Here is a 22415-nt window from a genome sequence, read left to right as displayed (position 1 = left end):
TGTCGTGCGCCATCATTCTCACCGCGAATTTGTTCAGTGTTTACTGGGTAAAAATAAATGCTCAATGAAATTTGAAATACGCCTTTTCATTTCTATGTCTCAATTTTTTTTCCTATCAAGATGATTCTGATTTAGCACGTTGAATGGATTTTAGAGATACCGGAGAAGATAATTTAGAAAATCACAATCCACTGAATGGATTTTCATTCTCGTCAATGTCAATACCCATTTAACTTTCTTTTAATAAGCAAGCTAGCAAGATTATATTTCTTGTGATTATTGTGTAACCATGGTTGTTTAATGTTGTTGTGTGTATACAGTGTTATGTTGTTTGTTGGTGAGTATTTTTCTTCCATATCTCCTTTTCTAGAAAATCCAATCCAATTTGTGAACAAATCAAAACGAAAGAGCAATGTTATTTGAACAACCATTTATTGTGACAACTATTTGGACAACCAAATTTTACAAAGAAGTTTAAGAAGTGACACAAAAATCAAAGCAATAGAGAGATAAAGTAGAATGATCATATGAGTATGAGAAAGGAAGTTGTCACAAAAGTTGTCAAAAAATGGTTGTTCAAATATCATTTCTGAAACGAAAACGAGGTAGGGTAGAAAGGAAGAACGGGTCGTGAAAAATGGTTCAGTCTCTCATAGTCTCATTCTGATTTGTTTTTGTGTTTTTAATATAATACAAAAATGACATTTATCCGGACACATGTCAAAATATGGACCATAGGATTTATCCGGTGATGGATATTGACTCAATGTTACATAACTTTCCCTCCATAAAGAACATCACCTTCTTTTCTCCCGCGCACATCGAGAACGCACCGCAGCACGAAGGTCACACAGTTCCGACCCTCACAGAACAAGCAGGTATCTACTGTTGAAATATTTCATTTTTAGTCAATTTAGTCGATGGGGTGTTGTTAATTGCACCCCCACTTTCGTCTCTCTCTCTCTCTCTCTCTCTCTCTCTCTCTCTCTCTCTCTCTCTCTCTCTATCTCTCTCTCTCTCTCTCTCTCATCCATTCAGGTTTGTTTGTTTTCAATTGTCATATTCATTTAATACAAACTATTCTATGTTTCTTCTTTAATAACTGGGGAAAAATTGAATCCTAGAAATTGAAAATTGGGAAATTTGTATTCTATATATTTTGTGAAAATTGATGATTCATTGCGAAATTACTGATGTCTGCTTCTGTTGAATCACTTTTGGTGTTAGTTGTTGCTGTTCTTCTTCTTCTGCTATTTTTTTTTTTTACGCATGCGCTCTGTTTTCTTCTTCTTTGTATCAATTGATATTTAATATGGTTCTTTAACTGGGAGGATTAAGGTGTAGAAAGGTTAGATATAATAATATTGCTATGTTGAATAAAATGGTGTGGGGTTTGCATCTGAATTTGAGCAAACAATGGGTGGCCATCTTAAAAAATCAGTACCTAAAGTGTAAATTTGTGGAGGCTAGATGCATTAAAGGGTCCCCAGTTATTTGTGTCTCATTTGTTATGTGGGTTTCTGATATACATTGTATATGTCTCTTTTTATTAAGTCAATTAACAATTTAATTAGTCTCTGTTTGTGTTGAATAGAGCATCATTCTTGTTGTCAAAGATTCTGTTGAATTTATTGCCGCCTTATGTTAGTAGTAATTGATTTGTGTATTTTTTAGGAACAATACATTGGTTATACATAAGAAAATCGGTGCATCTTTTAAGAGGAAAACTTATGATAAAATTGATTATATATGACCTCCCAATATTTTAGGCAACATCCGCCCCTGACCACATTTGGGTGATTGAAAATTCTGTTGCTTTAAAGAATGTATAAGATGTGTGGTTTATGGTAGTACATTTTGCAGCATGTTTGATGACAATGTTTATGGCTACCATGTTTAACTCTACCGTGTTATGTAGTTGAGTGCGCACTAAGTGCCAAGAAGCTGGGAATTGTCGGTTCGAACCGGTACCCCCAACATATCAAAATGTGTCTGTAGTCTTTTACCAAGTTATACTTATGGGACTATATTAATTATTTAATTAGAATATTATCAATGCAGATTCAGTCATGGACGCGTTGGATTTCACTAACATAAAAAGTTATTACGTCGCAGTCCAGACTGTGGTCACGAACCTCTACTTAAAACCTTATATATTGTATTAAAATAAATTATAAATTATTTAATTATCAGTAGTTTGACCGCTGTCGAACATCATTCTGACACTGTTCATGTTCCATCACTTTATCTAATGAGGTTAGAACAAAAAAACACATTTACACATATTCTCTCCTTAACTCTTTTCAGGTGGCCATGCTCTTGGTTCTTTTCATTGAATAGCACTGAGCAACAAAATTGAAAAATAACACTTGCAGAACATTTTCATTGTAAATTTTGATCCATGGGTTCAAGATCTACGGAAGGAGAACAATCATCGCTCGCTGACGATTATGATGCCTTGATTTCAACCACTGATGTTGAGCTTCTCAAGCGAGCATGGCGTAACGAAAAGGCAGCCCCCGAGATTCTTCGTTTTGAATCTGATTTGATCAACCGCGTCAAAGGACAGATTGAATTGATGGTAACGTTTCGAAAACTTGTTACCTTCTACTTTTTGTGATTTCTTATGATAGCTTACCAACTGAAATGAATTTCAATTTTGAAGACATGGATATTAAGTTCAAGTTTTTTTTTTATAAAAAATATTGAACTGAGAAAAGAAACTTAAATTTCTTATTGTCGGTTTTTCATTCATTAGTAACCTTTCATTGATGTTTTGGTGGTTTTCCTAGTTACTTCACATTTAATAAATGTGTTTTTCTCCTTTTACAGGAAGAAACTGTGGAAGAGAAATTGTCTGTTGGTAGTGACCCTCTTTCTGTATCTCTGTATCAGATGGACTTAGATAGAACCTTGTTTCTATTAAGGTCATATCTCCGCATCCGCATCCTGAAGGTAATCAGTCATAGGCTTTTAGCTTTTACACTCAAAGTGATAGGATTATTTATGGGTGTTTACTGTTAAGTCTAAATTAGTTCATTTGATAGAAATTAAGAAAAACAAACCAATAATTTATTGTTGCCTTACCCTCAAGTATTAACACCGGCCTTATTAATCTTTAACTAGATTGAAATTTGATTTTCGGTATAGCCTCTATTTGCGAGATAATATTTTTTACCACCTTAGTTTCTACCTATATCATAGGTTTTATGTAATTAAGATACACATTAATTGTTGAAATATTTGAATACTGGTAGCATGACCTATTGCTATATTCACTAGATTGCTTTTTGTTTAATTTTACAACCATATTTATATTGCAGATCGAAAAGTACATGTTCCACATCCGAAAAACTCAAGAACTTTGGAACAGACTTTCTAGGGATGAGAAACTTTTCACTGAAAGGTAAGGCTATCCAATGTGTTGTAAAAGATAGCTCAATGTGTTTTAACAAGAAATTTTTCTGACTATCAATGTGTTTTAAAAGATAGCAATGTAGGCTACTTGGTGTTTTTTAATCTAGTTTTCTGGGTGCAGGTGCACAGATGACCTGAAGGAACATCTAGAGAGCAGTGTTCTATCAAAACTACCTGAAAATTATCAGTCTTATGAGAGACAATCTGTCATTAGTGAAGAGGATGACATGGGTAATTTACCATTATTAGTTGTCCTTTTTGGTTTTGTTATTTCTTATGGACCATTTTGTGTCTGTCTAGGACTGTAGGTATTCAAATTTGATTTTTCTGAAATCAGTCTGTTATGAGAGAAAATTTCTTGTTACCATTTTGGCAAGTAATATGAAAGATTTTGAAATGATTGGATTGAATGAATTAAACTCAAAGTATGATGATCAATTCTGTAGCACTATTTTTTCAACATTTTATAAACTTCATGCTTTGTAGCTTTCTTTGCATATTTGATTTGAAGTTGTTTTAAAGTGCATGAATCCCTTAGGCTGTTCATCCTTCCATTACCAAATTAGGATGATGCTAAATGATTTTGATGTAATACTTTATGGTGATGGCTATAGAGATTATTTTTATATCCCTGTAAGCACTTAATGACCTTTGGTTGTGCTTAATTTTGAATATTTTGATAGCTAATCCTCAAAGGTCACTTTTACATTCAGAATCTTTCATTAACCATGGAAACCTAGAAATTTGAAAAGTCTCATTAACCATGCAAACCTAAAAAATTGAAAAGAGAAGGGGCTAAATGAGAGTGTGGGCCAAAATGTGCAGTTAGCACATGAGCTGCCTAAAACCTACAGTGTGGAGAGTTTATGTTAAGAAACATAAGAAGGGTGAAGGAAAAAATGTTGATGTGGCAGAGAGAGATGGATCATTTATGTGATGGGTTCTGTTATATTTGGATATGAAGAAGATAGTGGGATATCTTGGAGAATCATTTAGTTAGTTATGGGAAGAGAGCATCTGTTCTCGGAATAAGCTTAGCACTGGGCAACACCTAACGAACTTTATTACTGCTTGCAACTGGCTATTTTATAAACCTTGTAGCTTTACTGATAATAACTACAGTTGGACACAAGTCATGTAAAGAGAAGACCCGCGGATTCTGTAGTAAGGAGAGTAGATCAGATGGAGGGGAGTCAAATCACTAGAGGTAGAGGAAGACCTAGAAAAACTAGAAGAGAAACTATTGAGAAAGATCTAGAGATTAATGATTTGGATAGAAATATGGTATTTGATAGAACAGTCTGGCGTCGTTTAATCCATGTAGCCAACTCCACTTAGTGGGATAAGGCTTAGTTGTTGCGCATGCATTTAAATTATTGTAGATTCCTTTCCATGAAAAACCATATTAGAGAGGCTTCTCCCTCGTTTTTTTCCATTTGTGTTTTCTCTCTTGCTAATTGAGGGTTTGGATCTGCTTTACCATAAATCATGCTGTCCTTTTTATATGTTATGTCTTTGACACTAGGATGTCTCCTGACATAAACGAACCATCTACAATGACATTTTGTTTTGAATGTTTCAGTTCCAGCACCCCGACTAGACACGTTTGTTTTGTGTAGAAGTAAAGAATATCTCACAGGAATTCAACTTGAAGATGGACCTGTTGATGACAGGCAATTATCTTTTCCTCGCATGAATTTTTTTCTCCTGTTTTTTAAAAGTTAGAAAGCTGTTTAATTTGATTATGCTTGCAGGTCGAAGCTGTTTGAGATGGAGCCTGATGTCCTTTACTTCATTTGTTACAAATCGATAAAACCACTTGTAGAGAGTGGGAAAATTGATCTACTATGACAAGTGAACAATGTTGATATTGGTGCAATGGTGCTCATGAGACGCCCTCTATTGCTATTGTTACTTGCTAAGATTAGAATTTCACTCGTGACAATTCCCGTTTTCTTAATACTGTTTATGGAGTTGATCCAAAATGTCAAACTGGAAGCGTGGTGATTTATTCCGTAGGTGTTTTCCTGATTCATGTACTTGTTGTCACTGTTTTTATTTATGTTGTAAAAAGATCTGCAGAATAGCGAGCAATATTTGCCAATAGTGGTGATTTAAAAAATTTTGCCATAAAAATTACCAATGTTTTGACATGGTGCAGAAGTATTGTGGTGACTTAACTATTCTTTTAGGACTTCATGGTTTGGCTCAGAGAGAAAACTGAACCGAACTGTTAATAATTGTTTCAAACCGAACTCAACTGCCATAACAGTACGATGAACTGATTCAGTATTTTTTAACCGAACTGAGCCAAGTTAAAATTGAAACCTTAATCTGGTATGTTACATATATAAGCAAATGTAATCATCGTTGGAAAAGCAAGATAAAAGTGACACATTTGTCAAAAGATGTAATGGAAATACAAAGAGAAGATTGAAGAGTCAAAGCAGACAAAACCCATAAAATTATGAAAAATAAAATCAAATGTACTCTAGGGTGTTGGATCGTAAATTGTAATACAGAAGAAACTGAAGAATAACAGAGAGCTTCATTGAGTTGGGCGGTCACAAAGGGGTTTTATGGCGGAGATTTTGTTCATGACAGATGCTACTCAGTTTCTACTAGCAGCATGTGTGACTGAGAGTGGCGATGACACTGCTACTATTCGGAATTTGAGACAACGAGAATGGCGGTGGAGCTTCAATTCTTCCCCCTTTTAATTTTAGTTTGTTTCTATTTTTGAATTTAGGAATCTTTGATTAGTGATTTTAGTGTTCTCTAATTTTAGGTTTTGTTTGATTTAATTTTAATTGATCTGGCTGATCTGAGTTTGAGCCTTAGGAGTTATGGTTCTGTCATGTCATAGTTCAATTATAGTTTTTCATAAAATGGATCAGTAAACAAACCGTTTTAAGGGTCATGTTAACTTGTGCCTTTAGGGCAAAGGTTAAGAAGCTAAAAAAGAAATTAAAATATAACTTTTGTATTTAAAAGATAAAATTTTAATGCATTGAATGCATAATTTCCAAAAAAATGTTTCTTTAGTTTCTAAACTTGTGGCTCAAGGGCACAAGTTAGCATTTACTATTTAATTATGTTTTTTAATATTATTTTCTACTATCTGTTTTTGGACAAATACTTGTTTACTTCTTTTTAACATCTTCAAACCAAAAGGTGCCATGTTATCATTTGTACCATACTATTTTGATAATATTTGTCAAACATAGCATAAATGATTTTATTTTATTTTTTTTATAAAGAAAACACCTAATATGAATGAATTAATGAGATGATTGAGCAAATAAAAATTAATGAGAAAATATTAAAGGAAAAAGTTTGGAAAGTAAAAAGTTACAAATTGCTTTTTATATCAACAATATAACCGTCCTCCACAAAATTAACACACTAGATGAGTAAATTCCCTCCCTTAGTATTCGAAAATCAAGCCAATCAGCACTTATTCAGCAGCCAGACATAAATTTATGTCCTCAGTTTTCGTGAAAACTGGTAGTAGTTTAGACACCCAGTTGATATTAATGCCAATTATTTTCAATCTATGAAAACGAGAAAACAGTCTTAACAAGGTTTCTAAGAGGGGTTGGCTCATCATCGTAAGATAAGAAGATATATAAATTGAATAAACATCTCAATATATAAAGATTACATTACATTCTAGCCAAAAAATAATACTACATTGTCTGGTGAATAGGACTCATACTCGAACCTTCTTTCCAGGGGTTGGCTCATCATCATAATCGCCACCTTCACCGCCCCCTTCCTTATCCATCTTCTTTCTTGAGAGTATCTTGTTGATCTTGTGCAAATCATTGTTGAGTTTCTGGTCCTTGTTTTGCTTTCTAGTTTTCCGACCATCTTGCATCTTCACACCAAACTGGAATGCAGCTTTTGGCATTGCTTCCTTCTGCTCGTTGTAAGTAGCCCATTCCTCTTCAGTTTCAAAATCCCATCTATGAAGTCGGCCCTTTGCCTGTCAGAATGCACATTTCAGTATTGGATCTTTCAACACATCAATTGGTTATAGTAATGCTGTCGATGGTGGACCATGGAGGAAAGCCAAAAATTTGACATACCAGACGAAATATGGCGCCACCATACCCGAGTATGGTGCCGCCATCCTTCACAAAATTGGCCATGATGGAAAGCAAAAAATCCACCACCAATATCCACCATGGCCGATATTTGACAACACTAGTAAGCAATTTTATCAAAATTATTTTTCTGTGGTAGCTATTTTTTAAAAGATGCAAGTATCAACGTATAATTGTCACTGTTTTATTTTATTTTGATTTATATGAAATAGTTTACTGAAATAATGACAAGATATATTGTACACCACTTCAACCAAATAAAAAGAAATACAGGAAGTTTCCTCATGAGAAAAGCAGATGTTACTTACCCTTCCTCCCATATCCATTTTGGACAAGTCAGCTTCATCATCACTGTCCACTACCTCACGGTTATATTCTTGATACCCAGGGTAACATTCAGAGTAACTCTCTGAGATGAAATTAGGATCTTTCTCACGTGCATCCTTCTCCCTCAGCTGTTGAAGTCTCCCGTCATCTCGTTTAAAAACTGATCCTAAACCTCGATCCTTCTCCTCTTGAGTCATAAAGCGTGGATCTTGTGGAATATTTACATCTGCTTGGCCATCATAACCCTGCATGTTTTGCTGAAGATATTGATCAGGGTAAGCCAGTTGTTCAGCATACTGGTACTCCTGCCATTCCCCTTGGTAGCCACCAACCATGGCTTGTGTTTGCATTACATCATATCCATTCTGAGACCAGACAGTGAAACAAAATAAGTTAGGAACTCAATGCACCATCAAACATAATTCAAGCAGAAAAGCACCGATAATATAATTAATTTTTTAATAGTTCTGGATTTCATATAAAATTTGGCTTAACTAACTTCTGTCCTCACCGACATGTGAGTTTTTACTTTTAGTCCCTATTTACACTGTTTTTTTTCTTCCAAAAGCGAAGAGTTGTAATCCCCAAGTGATGAGGTGACTAATGGAATACCATATATTATTGTTGTTTCAGTACTCATCCCCATATGGCACATTTAAGGCCACTTGAAATCTGATGTGGAAGTCAGTTATTTTAGTTTCCTTAAATAACTTTTGGGTTTGTCGTTGGTATAGCTGGATTCAAGTGGGAAAAGAAAAACACATAGTTGTAACTTGTATTCAATTTTATCCTTTGAAGACTTTGTCTAGAGCTCAAAGAAGATCGATCCCTAAAGGAGTCTGTTCATCTACCTTCAATAAACAAAGTTAATGTATCATGTATGAGACATGGACAAAGATCTCAATGGAAAGAAGTTTACAAAGAGTGGGCATGACCTAGCTTAGGGCATGACCTAGCTTAGGGCATGACAAAGTTGTTGGTGTTTCATGGGCTTTGTGCGAGTATTTCCTCATTGCAACCAGTTTTTGCATGATTAAAAACCATGTGCAGACAATATGTCAAATGCATCTACAACCGACATTTCTCTTAGGGCTTAGTCTGTGTTTTATAGGGGTGGTGAGGGGACCAAATGAGAAGATTTATAGGAGCCTTTAATTAGGGTTAATAAATATTGTACCCCTACTCTATGAATGAATTTGACACTGGAGAGTCACCATAGAGAAGTATTTGTGAAGAAGACTAAGCTAATTTACAAGGGAGGAGACACCAAGCATATAGCCATATATATGTGGTCAACTTTGAACCAGGTCATTCATAAATGAATTAAGATATGACGGCGCTGTAAACTGAGATGGAAAAGTGGGTCAAGCTTTGAAGATTGATTGACTTTTTCTGTTGGGAAAATCATGCCATCGAGACGGTCAGTTTCACAATTTGCAATAGGTTCGAGACTCGTATTAAGATATAAGGGTAGCAAACTCAATACCCAGTGCAAGACTTACACTAGATGAAGTAGTACTAGAGGAGAATGGTGACGTTCTTGAAGGGACCTGTGCGAAAGATAATAGGTAATCTAATGAAGGCATGGTTGATAACGTTGGGTGAAGTTCGCAGCAGTGATATTAGATTCGAAGAGAAATGTAGGACTGGACAATAGATTTGAAAATGGGAGAAGTGGTCACATGAAAACAGGTATTTGAAAATGAATAAAAACTTGAATGATGACAATGCCTAAAAAAACGGCCCTGTGGGTAAAGAAAAAATGTGAAAAGTAAAATCTCAAAATGAGAACAAAATATTTTAGTTATTCCAAATGAATGATAATGAACGAGTAGGTGTTGAAGACGATGAGAATGAAGAAAATGGAAAATAAGGGTATCCATACTAAAATGTTTGTTCCGTGAGCAGAGACAACATGTATGTTATAACAGGAATGTGGAAATTTTTCCAATTATGTTGCAAAGTAAATCAGCAATCCAAAATTAAAATGCATAGCATCAACTTACCGTTTCTTGCCATCCTTGATCCATCACAGGTGGGATAGGACCATAAACAGGTTCAGGTTCAGGTTCAGCGAAATATTGAGGTCTTTCTTTGTTTTTCGGAGATTCTTCCATGTCTTCAGAGACAGGACTTGGGGGACCCGGTATCACATAGTTAACACCTTCACCAACAAAAATGTCGTCATCTTCTTCTCTAGCAACAGCTGGACCTTGATTCTCTCTTGAAATAATAGGATTTTTCTTCATGGGAGGTGGAGGTGGAAGGATAGGTTCTCTTTCTGTATGATACTTTGTCCCCACACCTTCAACCTTTGCCAGCTTATCCTCTTTGTCATATCCATTACCAACAGCCAAAAACTTCCCTGGGTAATAAGAGAGTGTAAGGAATTTATTAACCATTAAATCCTTTTTTTAAGTAAAATGCATATAAAATAGGAGATAATGGATGCTTCGAAAAGAAACAAGGGAGGAAAGTATTTAACATCATTGACCTATGTCTCTCAAACTGATCAAAAGCTTTTCACCCCACATCAAAAACAAGGTCACCACAAATCATGACAGCGAAGAAGAAAAAAAAAAACCATTGTGATCTTTTACATAAAATAATAATGCACCTAACAGAAACATGGTTTGGATGAAAACTGTATGAATCAATATTAACATGCATCTATAAGATAATAACCCTACTTCCCAAAGAATCTTCTTGGTACAATACCTTTAGCATCTTTTTCCTTTTTCTTCTTCTTTAGGACCTTTCCAGAAGAACCAAGACGAAGGTATGACATTATTTTAGCAATTCGATCTAGAACAGATCCATCAACATTAACTGTAACCATTTCCTGTTCCAAATAAACGCAAAGCAAGTCAGGAAAATGTAAGTATAGACAAGCTGACAAACGTAAGAGTAAATGCAGGATCACAAACCTCGGGCACTGGACAATCAGCTTTACTACGGTGCAAGGTCGTTGGAATATCATGATGGTATCCACTCTCCTACCAGATTAAACATAAGTTATGTCAGAAAATTGCTTTTAGAGAATTTAAAAAAAAAAAATTATATATATAATAAGATTGGATCCATTAGTCTATACATGAGTTTTTACCCTGAACTTCGCAAATGATTTTTCCTATCATTACTTTGAGTATTATATTATTAAGTTATCACTGAGATGGCAATGACTAGGGTACTATAATACTGATCCACATACCCATAATTGAAAAAGTATTCTTACCCGCTAGGTACCTAAGTGTGTGTACTCCTACCCATTACTCACATTTTAACTATAATAACAAATTATCATTATTAGAACTCGACTAAAACACCATTCAAAAGTCTCCAAAGAAGTGGTTCAGTGGTATGGGCTGGAACATCAAAGAAGAATTATGAAGGAGTTTTAGGGCAGAATCCTTGCTACTAACGAATCCTCCCTTAACAAATTAATCACTAAGAATAAGTCTATAAAAAAACAAAAAGCCATTCAAATTTCTTTAAAATAAAACCAGAACATTTTACTAACTTAAAACATCCAAATTAACAAACATCAAAAATATTCCAATAATAGCAGATACTCATAAGGTCTTTTCTTGATCACTCTTGGTCAAAATAATAGTTACTCAAATAATTAGACAACCCATCTATATTTTGCTCTTTCAACAGGATGATTATCTTATATCTCTATGCTGTTCCATCAGATCTTCTACTTGCCATATGCATGTTGCAATAATTGCATGTAGCTGTTTCTTCATTAACTATTTTTTCTTGAGGTTGTGTGGAAGAGGAGCTATTTTGAAATTCCTTTGATTGAATCAGTCCACATGGATTTATAACTTACAACTGTCTAGCTATTTTAGCATTGAGTTCAGAGTTGAGATTATATCTACGAAGTACAAGAATGAAGTACAAGAAAATGCCTATGCCATCAGATTTACCCTACTCATCATGGATATTTTGTGGGTACCCAGCAGGTCCAACAACCATTGCAATGTTTTATGCACATCCAAATCAAAACAAAGAAAGATGCAATATGTACTAGTACCAGCCACTAGTTAAAATATCAAGTCGTATGGTTTAATCTTGAGTCTTCTCTGTCCCATATAAACTATAGTCAAGATTCACTCCTTTCATTTCTCAAATAATTATAAGAACAGTTTTCTACACACATAATCATGCACAAACCAAGAGCATTTGACAACATCTGTAGATTGCAGATGGCAAAATGTTCGTATCTTGGATCACAAGTACACACGCATACATGCTGCAAGACTATACACGCCAATTCTATGATTATAAGAGTGTATCCATCATATGTTCTTGTAAAACAACAGAACCTTATCAACAAAATGTAAATACTCACCATATTATAAATGAATGTCATTCGACCAGGGAGGAACATCTCATTTGTCTTGCTAATGGTCTGTGGCTTGACTATCCACTGATAAACTGACTGAAATAAAGAGTAAAAGTATTAATACCAACAGCTGACAATAATTCTCAACTATAAGCTTCAATCTCAACTTAAATTGTAAAATCATTCTCCAGTTCCTATTATATATAAATCTACAAAAGAACCTTAGCAACTGCTGTGCGGATTGACACTTTCTGGTCTTCCTTGGGTGCTCTGCCAGGAAAACATAAGAACAATTTTTACTAAACAACTTTTAAAGGACAATAAAATGCTTAATCAATAGCAGTACAACCACATAACAACAACTACAGACAATTCTGACTCAGTCACCTGGGTTTCCCATCCCCATCGTCCCCAGCATCTGGCTTCTTAATCTCACTTCTTACTTTGTTCAGCAAAGCATAATCCAAACCTTTAACCAAATGTGTATGCTCCACATCACCTGAACAATACAATTAAAGCAATCAAGGTAAGTTATTAACACAAGACATTCAGTTAGGGCTTCATGTTTTAGTTAAAGCAAATATCTCTACGTGTACTGATTCCACAACCAGGCTTGTGATAACAGACAAATACTCTATCAAAAAGCAAGAATGTCAAAATGAAATCAAAAGCATAAGAACATAAACCTGAATAAGAAAAGATTATGAGACATGCAGCATAGGAAATTCAAAATTTCAAGCTAATCTACTTATTTAGTAAGTAGCATGGTTTAGGTATATTAGGTCTAATTCACAAAATAACGAAGAAACAGAAGATGTTGTTGAAATTTGGGGCATAACTCATCCTTACAAAACCGACCTGTAAGGTGAGGAGTGCCTCCTCTTTATAAACTCTTATCAAGAGTCCTATCTAACCGATGTGGGACTAAATTCACCCCCTCAAAGACAACACAAGGCAACTCAAATGTCGCAATTAGGCGACAAGGGGGAGATCACAGTAAAGGTGGAATTTCCAACAGATGTCAATTACAAGATCCAACCAGAGTAGATGAAATGGAAGAATACTTAGGGTAACGTTTGATAGAAAAATATCACTCAGATGTCAGAATTAGATGACAATTTTATCGCACAACTACAAGACTGAATATTGGGTAGTAAAAAGCCTATGAAAAAGTAAGTACAGTGTTGCACAAATAAGAATGATACAAAGGATAAGTGATCAAACAGCAAGGTAAGAGTAGAAACAAAATTATTAGAGAAAAAGTACGGGTAGACCCTATTGTTTAAAAATGTGAGTACTAGTAGAGACTCATCTACAATTTTTGAGATTCTTGGAAGACACCTATAGATGTATCGATTAGGAGGCTAGAGCAAATTAAATATAATCCAGATTCTAATAACTAGGTATAGAAGGAGACCCAAATAACCTATAGAAAAAAGCATTAAAAGATTCTATTCTTATATAAGATTTATGATAAAAAAATTACAACGTAGCTCGATCCATTTCTTGTTGTTGAATTATTGTCAAAGAAGCGTTGAAAAGGATGAGTAATGGCAAGGCAGTTGGGCCGGACAACATACCTATTGAAGTGTGGAAAAGTCTTGGCGATAGAGGAATTGGGTGGCTCACAAAACTTTTCAACGAGATTATGAGGACGAAGAAAATGCCGGACGAGTGGAGAAGAAGCACCTTAATTCCAATCTATAAGAACAAGGGGGATATACAAGATTGCGCGAATTATAGGGGAATTAAGCTAATGAGTCATACCATGAAGTTATGGGAAAGGGTAATTGAGCGAAGACTAAGAAAAGAGACTCACGTTACGGATAACCAATTTGGTTTTATGCCTGGGAGGTCGACTATGGAAGCGATCTACCTACTTCGACGCGTGATGGAGCGATATCGGACGGATAAAAAAGACTTGCACTTAGTTTTCATTGATTTGGAGAAGGCGTATGATAGAGTACCTAGAGAGATTTTGTGGAAAGCCCTGGAGAAGAAAGGGGTGAGATTTGCCTATATTAGAGCTATCCAGGATATGTATGAGGGGGCTTCGACTAGTGTGAGGACGCAGGATGGGGATACCGGAGATTTTCCCATAACAATAGGACTGCACCAAGGGTCAACCCTAAGTCCTTATCTTTTTACTTTAGTTTTGGATGTACTGACGGAACACATCCAAGAGTTAGCACCGAGATGTATGCTTTTTGCAGATGATGTAGTCTTGCTTGGTGAGTCGAGGGAGGAGTTAAACGGGAGGCTAGAGACTTGGAGGCAAGCCTTAGAAGCGTACGGTTTCCGCCTGAGTAGAAACAAGACGGAATATATGGAATGTAACTTCAGTAAAAGGAGAAGTGGGTCTACCTTAGAGGTGAAAGTTGGAGATCATATCATACCCCAAGTTACACGGTTTAGATATCTTGGGTCCATAGTACAAAATGACGGAGAAATAGAAGCTGATGTACATCATCGTATTCAAGCTGGGTGGTTGAAATGGAGAAGAGCCTCAGGTGTTTTGTGCGATAAGAAAGTACCACTTAAGCTGAAAGGAAAGTTCTATCGGACAGCAGTCAGACCGGCAATGTTGTATGGTACGGAGTGTTGGGCGATTAAGAGCCAACACGAGAGTAAAGTAAGCGTAGCGGAGATGAGGATGTTGCGTTGGATGAGTGGTAAGACTAGACATGATAGGATTAGGAATGACATCATTAGAGAGAGAGTGGGGGTAGCACCTATAGTAGAAAAGTTGGTAGAAAATAGGCTTAGATGGTTTGGACATGTAGAGAGAAGGCCCGTAGACGCCGTGGTAAGAAGAGTAGATCAAATGGAGGAGAGTCAGGTTAAAAGAGGTAGAGGAAGACCTAAGAAAACTATTAGAGAAACCATTAGAAAAGATTTAGAGGTCAATGAGTTGGATCCAAATATGGTCTTTGATAGAACATTATGGCGGCATTTGATCCATGTAGCCGACCCCACTTAGTGGGATAAGGCGTTGTTGTTGTTGTTGTTGTTGTTGTTGAGGATGACAACAACAAGTGAATGTTGACTTTACATTACATCTTATTTTTAGGTTTCCAATGCACCAAAGTAATAAACCTTACCAGAAACAAATATTATATGGTAATTAACAATTTTATGAACATGCAGAAGAGACCTAAAACAAGCTTTTACGCAATGTGTCAATCGCAGATCGCAGAAAATATCGGTTTGTTCCAATTCCATTATGCTACAGTACTATAGCACACTCGATGACTGACGGCAGAAAGCCAAAAATTTCATTACACTATAGCACAGCAATTTGACAACACTGATTTTAGATTAACTGTTTCTTTGCAAACCAAGACAGCTTTTAGAACAATAGCAGTCTGTTAAACTTTCATTAAACTATAGTGCGGCCAGTTGACAATGCTACTTTTAAAATAACTTTCTTTGCAAACCAAGACAGCTTTAAGAACAATAGTCATTTGTTAAAATTTCATTAAACTACAACGCTGCTATTCGACAACACTGTTTAAGATTAACTGTTTATTTGCAAACCAAGGCAGCTTTTAGAACAATACAGCAACAACCAAGCCTTGTGTGATTAAGTGGAGTCGGCTACATGGATCAAACAACATCATAATGTTCTATTCTATCATATTTCATATCTCTATCCAATTCATTAATATCTAGATGTTTCTTAATAGTTTTTCATATAGTTTTTCTACGTCTTTCTCAGATACCCTCTATCTATCTACTCACCTTACTACAAAATCTACAGGTCCTCTTTCTACACTACCGATTTGTTAAAATTTCATTATACCATAGCACAAACCAAGATACTATAAATCAATGTAGAACAAAATAAAAGTACAAGACGAACCTCCGAGGTACTTGCTCTTTTCAATAGATAATTTGTGTGCATCAGATGCCCTAAAAAACATCATCAACATTAGAAAACACCAACCACAAATAAAGGGTATCCAAAAAAAACTATTTTTTCGACGAAAATCGAAACTTTACCTGATATCAACGGTACCAGGAGGAGCAACAGCATGAAAACCAAGTTCAGTTTGTTCATAATCAGGATTTTGATCTTCCCTACGTTCTTTAGCTCGATCTCTATATTTCGGCAATTCTGGTTCCTCTGGTTTCTCTTCCCTGTACGAAATCCAAACACTTTACTATTTGCACCCCGCAGAAGATACTAATTGACTCTCCCACTCCATAAAAAAACGATGATTTTGAAAAAAAAGATGAGATTTGATGAAACTTACTTGCGGCGAATTGGTTTATCTTTATGATTTTTCTTCGATTGTGTCATATTGGAAACTCGATTGAAAGTGTTGAAACGTGAGATTGAATTTTTGGATTGAGTTTTGTTTTTGGTTTAGGGTTTTGCGAAGGAACGAGAGAAGAAAGATGGGAAGCTGCTCTGCTTGTGAATGAAGGAGCTTTCAGGAATAATTGAACGAGGAATTGAAGAAAAGATAGAAAACAAGTAATTTTTGGTTTTTTTTAACAAAAGTAATTTGGGTTTTTTTATTGAAGCTAATTCAATGATTTTTTTTTTTTATCGATAGAGAATTAATTTAATAAGTTCCTCCCTCCTAGATAATGAGCCGTTTGTCCCTCTTAACATATCAAAGTTGATAGAACAATGCATTATATACATGAGTCGGGTTTCGAATCCCGAGCGCAATACTTATTCATATTATAGGTGAAATTTAGCTCACTTGAAGGAAAAAAAAAGTCGTTTTAGGAAGGAAAAAATTTGTGTCAAATTATAAGTCGTTTTTATGTTATATTTTTAACTATTTATTACTCTATCTTTTTTCATTTCTCTAATTTAATCTTTTTCATATCTTCAATGAAGGATAATTTTGTAAAATAATTCATATTTTGTTTTATAACATACTTTTTATTTCTCATACAAAATTGATTACATTTCTTAATTTATGTGAAATAGTCAAAACAATTTATGTGAAATAGTCTAAACCACTTATAATTTAGGATGATGAGAGTACTTAGTTTTTTTTATTTTGAGGTGGAGAGTACTTAGTTTTTCTTTTGATAATAACCAACTACTAAGTTGTAAGCTAGTTATTATTAAAGGCAGTTTGAATATATTTTTCGTTCCGAGAAAATTATCAACTTTATTTTTGTCTTCCCAGTTTCATTTTCTGCAAAGACAAAACCTTTTGGTTTTTCAGATTCCTTACCTTTAGGAATGTGTCTTCATAAAAATAAAAAAAAAATAAAAAAGGAGAATGTTAACCAGTGCCTAAGGGCATTGGTTAAGCATACAAAATAAGTAAGTTTTCATGAAAAATGTGTGTAATTATTATGTGATCAAAAGTAACATCTTATATTTTCAAGACAACAATTCTATTTATAGAATCTTTAACCATTGCCCTTAGGGCACTGGTTAGCAACACCAAAAAAAAAATGATACATTTTTTTTTATCCCTGCAAAATTGGTCTGCGTGCAATTTTAAAGTCAAGTATTTAAATGATTCTTTACACACAAATTTAGGATTTTAAAATGATTTTTTTTCCTTCCGGAACACATGATTAAATATAGACGAACTCAAAAATGCATTCGAGAAAATTGTTCATGATCTTGAATACCTTTTTAAATTATTCCTATCTCTTCACAGTCACAGTACACTGAAATGACAAGAAAATCAATGTTATTTTTTACGAGGATGATATTATTTAGGGTGAATAGTGTTTTTCACCCCTGTAATATAGGTCATTTCCGGTTTTCACCCTTATGAAATTTTCGGTCCGGTTTGCACCCTTGTAAAAAAAAAAATTCCGGAAAACACCCCTCCCCCATCCAACTCATCAAAATTGCCTATGTGGCGCTGACTTGGTTTTTTCTTTTTGTTTTTTATATTTTTTTGCTTGCCACATCAGATATTATTATTAAAAAATAATTTAAAAAATTTGAAAATTAATTTTTGAAAAAATAATTTAATTTTTTTTGAAAAAAATTCTTAATTTTTATTTTTTTGTAAAAAATTCTTAATTTTTTTTTATTATCAAAATTTTTACGACTTTTTTATTCTGGAATTTTTATTTTCAAAATTTCAAAAATTAGAAAAAACAGAAAATAAAATCACATTTTTTCGAAATTAAATTTCAAAATACAAAAAAGGCAAATTTTCAAAATTTTTAAAAAAGGTCAGATTTTTCATTTTCATTAAATATTTTCGAAATTAAAAAAAGTTTCATAAAAAATCTGGAAATTAAAAAAAATCTGGAAAATTAAAAATCTCGAATTTGAAATCACATTTTTTCGAAATTAAAAATATTTAAAAAAAAATCTGGAATTTAAATTTCAAAATATAAAAAAGGTAAATTCTCAAAAAAAAATTAAAAAAAGTTTCATTGAATTTTTTTTTAAAAAAATTCTTTTACAAAAAAGAATTTATGGGAAAAAAGTATAATCACATTTTTTTAGAAATTAAAAAGATTTTAACGATTTTTTTATTACCAAAATTTATATTTTTTGTATTAAAAAAAACAAAGTTTTTAATTTCAAAAGAAAAATCTGAACTTTTTCGAATCATTAGCCCCAAAATGGATTTTCGTTGGAATCTTTAGCCAAAATCGAAAAATCTTCATAATTTCGAAAAAAAATTATATTTCAGATTTGAAAAATTCCAGATTTTTAAAAATGTTTTTCGAAAAGTTTTGGCTTTTCGAAAAAAAGTTCCAGATTCGAAAAGTTTTTTAAAAAAAAAATTTCGTAAAATCATTTACCTTTTTTGTATATTGAAATTTAAATTCCAGATTTTTTTTAAATATTTTTGTTCGAAAAAGGAATAATGTGTTACAATTTAAATTCCAGATTTTTTTGAAAATTAATTCCAGATTTTTTTTCTAAATAACTTTTTTCCCAGAAATTCTTTTTTGTAAAAGAAATTTTTTTTCAAAAAATTCAATGAAATATTTTTTATGAATTTTGAGAATTTACCTTTTTTATATTTTGAAAATAAAAATTCCAGAATAAAAAAGTCGTAAAAATTTTGATAATAAAAAAAAATTTAAGAATAAAAAAAATTAATTTTCAAATTTTTTAAATTATCTTTTTATTTTTAAATTAATTTTAATTATTTTTTAATAATAATATCTGATGTGGCAAGAAAAAAATATAAAAAAACTAAAAGAAAAAACCAAGTCAGTGCCACATAGGCAATTTTGATGAGCTGGATGGGGGAAGGGTGTTTTCCGGGAAAAAAAAAATTTTACAAGGGTGCAAACCGGACCGAAAATTTCATAAGGGTGAAAACCGGAAATGGCCTATATTACAGGGGTGAAAAACACTATTCACCCTATTATTTATAAGTAAGCTTGATTTTTTTTAAGAAAAAATTAAAGTGTTAATTCATTGTGTGATAAACTTGACGTCTCAATTATATTGACATCTAGTTGCGTAGCAAGGATCTGGGATTAGGGGTGCAGATTTTTTATTTTTCCATAAAGAAAATGTTGCGTAAGGAGATGATGCCCTAATAATACAAGGAAGAGAAGAAGACTTTCATGCTCAAAGAACATTTAAAAATGATATTCCTTCAAGAACACATAGGGTTCAAACCCAAAACCCCTCGATCCAAAACATGTCTTTTTACCACAAGGTGTATGTTTGGTAAGACATAAAATTGAGCTTATGGCCAATAGCTTCTTATAGCTTATAGACTCATGATCAAAAAATATTTGTTTGATAATTATCATTTTTACCAAACTTATAACTTATTTTTATGAGCTTATAACGGTTTTTATAAACTAATTCATGTAGTTTATAACTTAAAGTTTATAGCTTATTATTTTTTATCTCCATTTTATCCCTATAATTTTAATTAAAAAAATAAATATTAATTAACGAGCAATTTTTTATGTCATTTCATATTTATGAACTACTTCAACCGTTAAATTTAGCGAACACTACAAATTCAATCAATTATCATATCTGTTATCTATTATAAATTAACTTACAAGTCATCCGCTATAAACATGTTTGCTATAAACTAATTTATCAACTATCGACTAATTTTCATCAGTCATAGGCTCTTGAAGCAAGTACAAACTTTTTAACTATTTTGTTAAGAAAAAAGAAATATATAAAATAAAAGAAAAGTACAAACAATTGAGGGACATAAACCTGACCCAGTGAGATCAAACAAGAGTGCAATAACAACCTTTAAAGGGCAATACAACCAATGTCAAGCTACACTCTTTTTAGGACCAACTCTAAAAGGTAATTAACAAAATAACCATAAAGGAAGAAACAAAAATGGAGCAAATAGGTTCAGCCACCATGTGTACAATCCAATGAACCCAACTCGGGGCACGAAACCAAATTGCAGAAGAAAATGGTGTATGAGCGTTCAACTCCATATAAGTGGAATGTGTGTTCCTCCATATGAAAACCGGTAAATGGAATTGTCCGCCAACACGGAAGCAACTCCATCTACCCACCACTTGCTGCGAGGAAAACACCACAACAAGTTTACAACTACGAATCATCCTGAAACAGACCCAGATTGCAGCCATCGTCCTTTCAAGCACTAAAGTCCTAAACACAGTCAAAAGTTATAACTATCTCAAACTTGAAACTAGAACCAAATCAGCATATTCAGTCCTCTTTGAAACAACAACGATGGAGGCCTAACCAGCCATCGTCGTTTCAAATGAACCATCAGAAAATCGACCCAGATCCTAACAAATCTAGATTAATAACACCCACAAAAAATCTGAACATGAAACCAAACCTGTGTGAGGAACCTAATTTAAGAGATCAACCCTACTTTCTCCCAGTAATGGACAAGAAGAAAACGTTTGTATAAACTGCGGAGGCGCCGACTGTTGTGCAACATACCTCGGATAGGGTTTAGGGTGGTGTCGCCAAAAACGAGCGCACCACTAGTGTGCAGCTACATCGAGGGAGATAGGTTTGGATTATGTGGGGAGCGGCGGCATGGTGGTTGTTTTGTTACCTCAGTAGAATGAAAGGTGAGAGAAGAGTGTTTTTTCTTAATATAGCAAACTTTTTAACTTTAATTGATACCAACAATCATTATATAAACGCGCACTAAACATATATTTTTATGATTATTGTTTTCTATTATAGGAAATAATTATGAATTATTACATTTCACAACTTGTAGTCTAGCACGATTTCAAGATCTTTTTACTTCAGACCAACAAGGGTTCAACCCTTAAGGCTTGCCTTTTGTAAATAAAACTATAAGTAAAAACTAAAGGACAAAATTCAATATAAAATTAAAAAGTAAGATTGAATTGAACTAAAAAATGTGAATGAAGAAAAGTCAAGAAGGTTGATATCAAGGAAACTTGATGATTAGCCACTTGCATCGAAATTCTGAAGAGACAGACTAAGTTGATAAGAAAGAAGCAAGCAGTGTGCAATGAGATATGAGTTGGTCAGAAGTGCAAACAATAAAAGTCAGGGGGATCCATAATGTAAAAATACAGAGATTTATGTGTAATTTTCAGAAGACCAACGGGTTCAGTTGAATCCCTTCAAGCATAAATAGCTCTACCCCTGTTGGTAGGGGTGGACAAGACACTCTGACCCGTCGGAAACTCGGCTAAACTGGCACCTAGGATCTACCTTCAACGGATAAGGTCGGTTGACAGGTGAGCTGGTGGTGGATGCGGTTTCAAACAGATTAGTACGGGCTGGTTCGCTTCGTTGGGAAGTCACCGTCGGTGACCGAATTCGCCCGAGGATATAGTATTTTCTTTCTCGCGTGAGGCTATCATGGGAAGCATGGAAACCATCGTAGAAGAAGATGAGCAATTGATTGAAAATAGCAACTGGTTTAATGAGGATCAGTGACATGGAAGCTTGTGAGGCTTTAGATTCGGTCAACAAAGATCAATAATTTGAATGGAGTTTCTTTAAAGAGGAATGCTAGGGTCACACCCTCTAACACATCCCTGTAACACACTCCAATTATAACTAAACATGTCATCAACCTTTTTAATTTGTTGACCTGTTACCGGTTCCATTTTACAAGAGCCTAACTATTTATTTTATATTATTTTTTTATTGTGTAAACTTTAACTTTACATCTTCAGGACACAAGTTTTCACCATCCATGTATGTCTTAACCTTTCATGTTCTGGCAAATTATAATATGTTAATGGAATTTATCTAACCCTGATTGAAAAGATTTCCAGATTCATGTTGTTTTTTT

At 33.9% G+C, this 22415-nt stretch overlaps 2 protein-coding genes across 4 annotated transcripts; one reads left to right on the top strand and one right to left on the bottom strand.

Moving 5' to 3' along the window:
- Positions 1–694: 694 nt before the first annotated feature.
- SLD5 (DNA replication protein-like protein) lies at positions 695–5553 on the top strand. Of its 2 annotated transcripts, none has more exons than XM_085744365.1 (7): positions 695–878; positions 2308–2581; positions 2833–2955; positions 3324–3406; positions 3539–3648; positions 5000–5090; positions 5172–5553. In XM_085744365.1, exons 2-7 carry the CDS (start codon positions 2402–2404, stop codon positions 5266–5268), a joined length of 684 nt encoding a protein of 227 aa, XP_085600491.1. In that variant the 5' UTR covers positions 695–878; positions 2308–2401; the 3' UTR covers positions 5269–5553. The 2 variants fall into 2 exon arrangements, with proteins under 2 accessions (XP_085600491.1, XP_085600492.1); XM_085744366.1 differs by lacking the exon at positions 695–878 and adding an exon at positions 2067–2126.
- A 1391-nt stretch (positions 5554–6944) lies between these two features.
- Positions 6945–16648, bottom strand: SMU2 (RED family protein). 2 transcript variants are annotated; one of them, XM_085744363.1, is made up of 11 exons: positions 16461–16648; positions 16207–16344; positions 16067–16116; positions 12592–12703; positions 12426–12474; positions 12211–12300; positions 10781–10849; positions 10572–10695; positions 9860–10218; positions 7835–8218; positions 6945–7405 (listed from the first exon to the last, which is right to left on the bottom strand). In XM_085744363.1, exons 1-11 carry the CDS (start codon positions 16505–16507, stop codon positions 7130–7132), a joined length of 1698 nt encoding a protein of 565 aa, XP_085600489.1. In that variant the 5' UTR covers positions 16508–16648; the 3' UTR covers positions 6945–7129. The 2 variants fall into 2 exon arrangements, with proteins under 2 accessions (XP_085600489.1, XP_085600490.1); XM_085744364.1 differs by having other exon boundaries at positions 16207–16362; positions 16465–16630.
- Between the last annotated feature and the right edge of the window lie 5767 nt (positions 16649–22415).

Source organism: Medicago sativa, chromosome 2 (assembly GCF_051527215.1).
Source record: "Medicago sativa cultivar Bolivia chromosome 2, Bolivia_mono, whole genome shotgun sequence".
Lineage (NCBI taxonomy): Eukaryota > Viridiplantae > Streptophyta > Magnoliopsida > Fabales > Fabaceae > Medicago > Medicago sativa.
This window is presented reverse-complemented; position numbering and strand designations above follow the sequence as displayed.

Excerpts from the sequence above, each read along its gene's own strand:
- SLD5 (XM_085744365.1), top strand. The coding sequence starts at position 2,402 with ATGGGTTCAAGATCTACGGAAGGAGAACAATCATCGCTCGCTGACGAT. Across the intron at positions 2,582-2,832 it reads AAGGACAGATTGAATTGATG|GAAGAAACTGTGGAAGAGAA; the intron begins GTAACGTTTCGA and ends CTCCTTTTACAG. Across the intron at positions 2,956-3,323 it reads TCCGCATCCGCATCCTGAAG|ATCGAAAAGTACATGTTCCA; the intron begins GTAATCAGTCAT and ends TTTATATTGCAG.
- SMU2 (XM_085744363.1), bottom strand. The coding sequence starts at position 16,507 with ATGACACAATCGAAGAAAAATCATAAAGATAAACCAATTCGCCGCAA. Across the intron at positions 16,345-16,460 it reads GATAAACCAATTCGCCGCAA|GGAAGAGAAACCAGAGGAAC; the intron begins GTAAGTTTCATC and ends GATTTCGTACAG. Across the intron at positions 7,406-7,834 it reads AAATGGATATGGGAGGAAGG|GCAAAGGGCCGACTTCATAG; the intron begins GTAAGTAACATC and ends GCATTCTGACAG.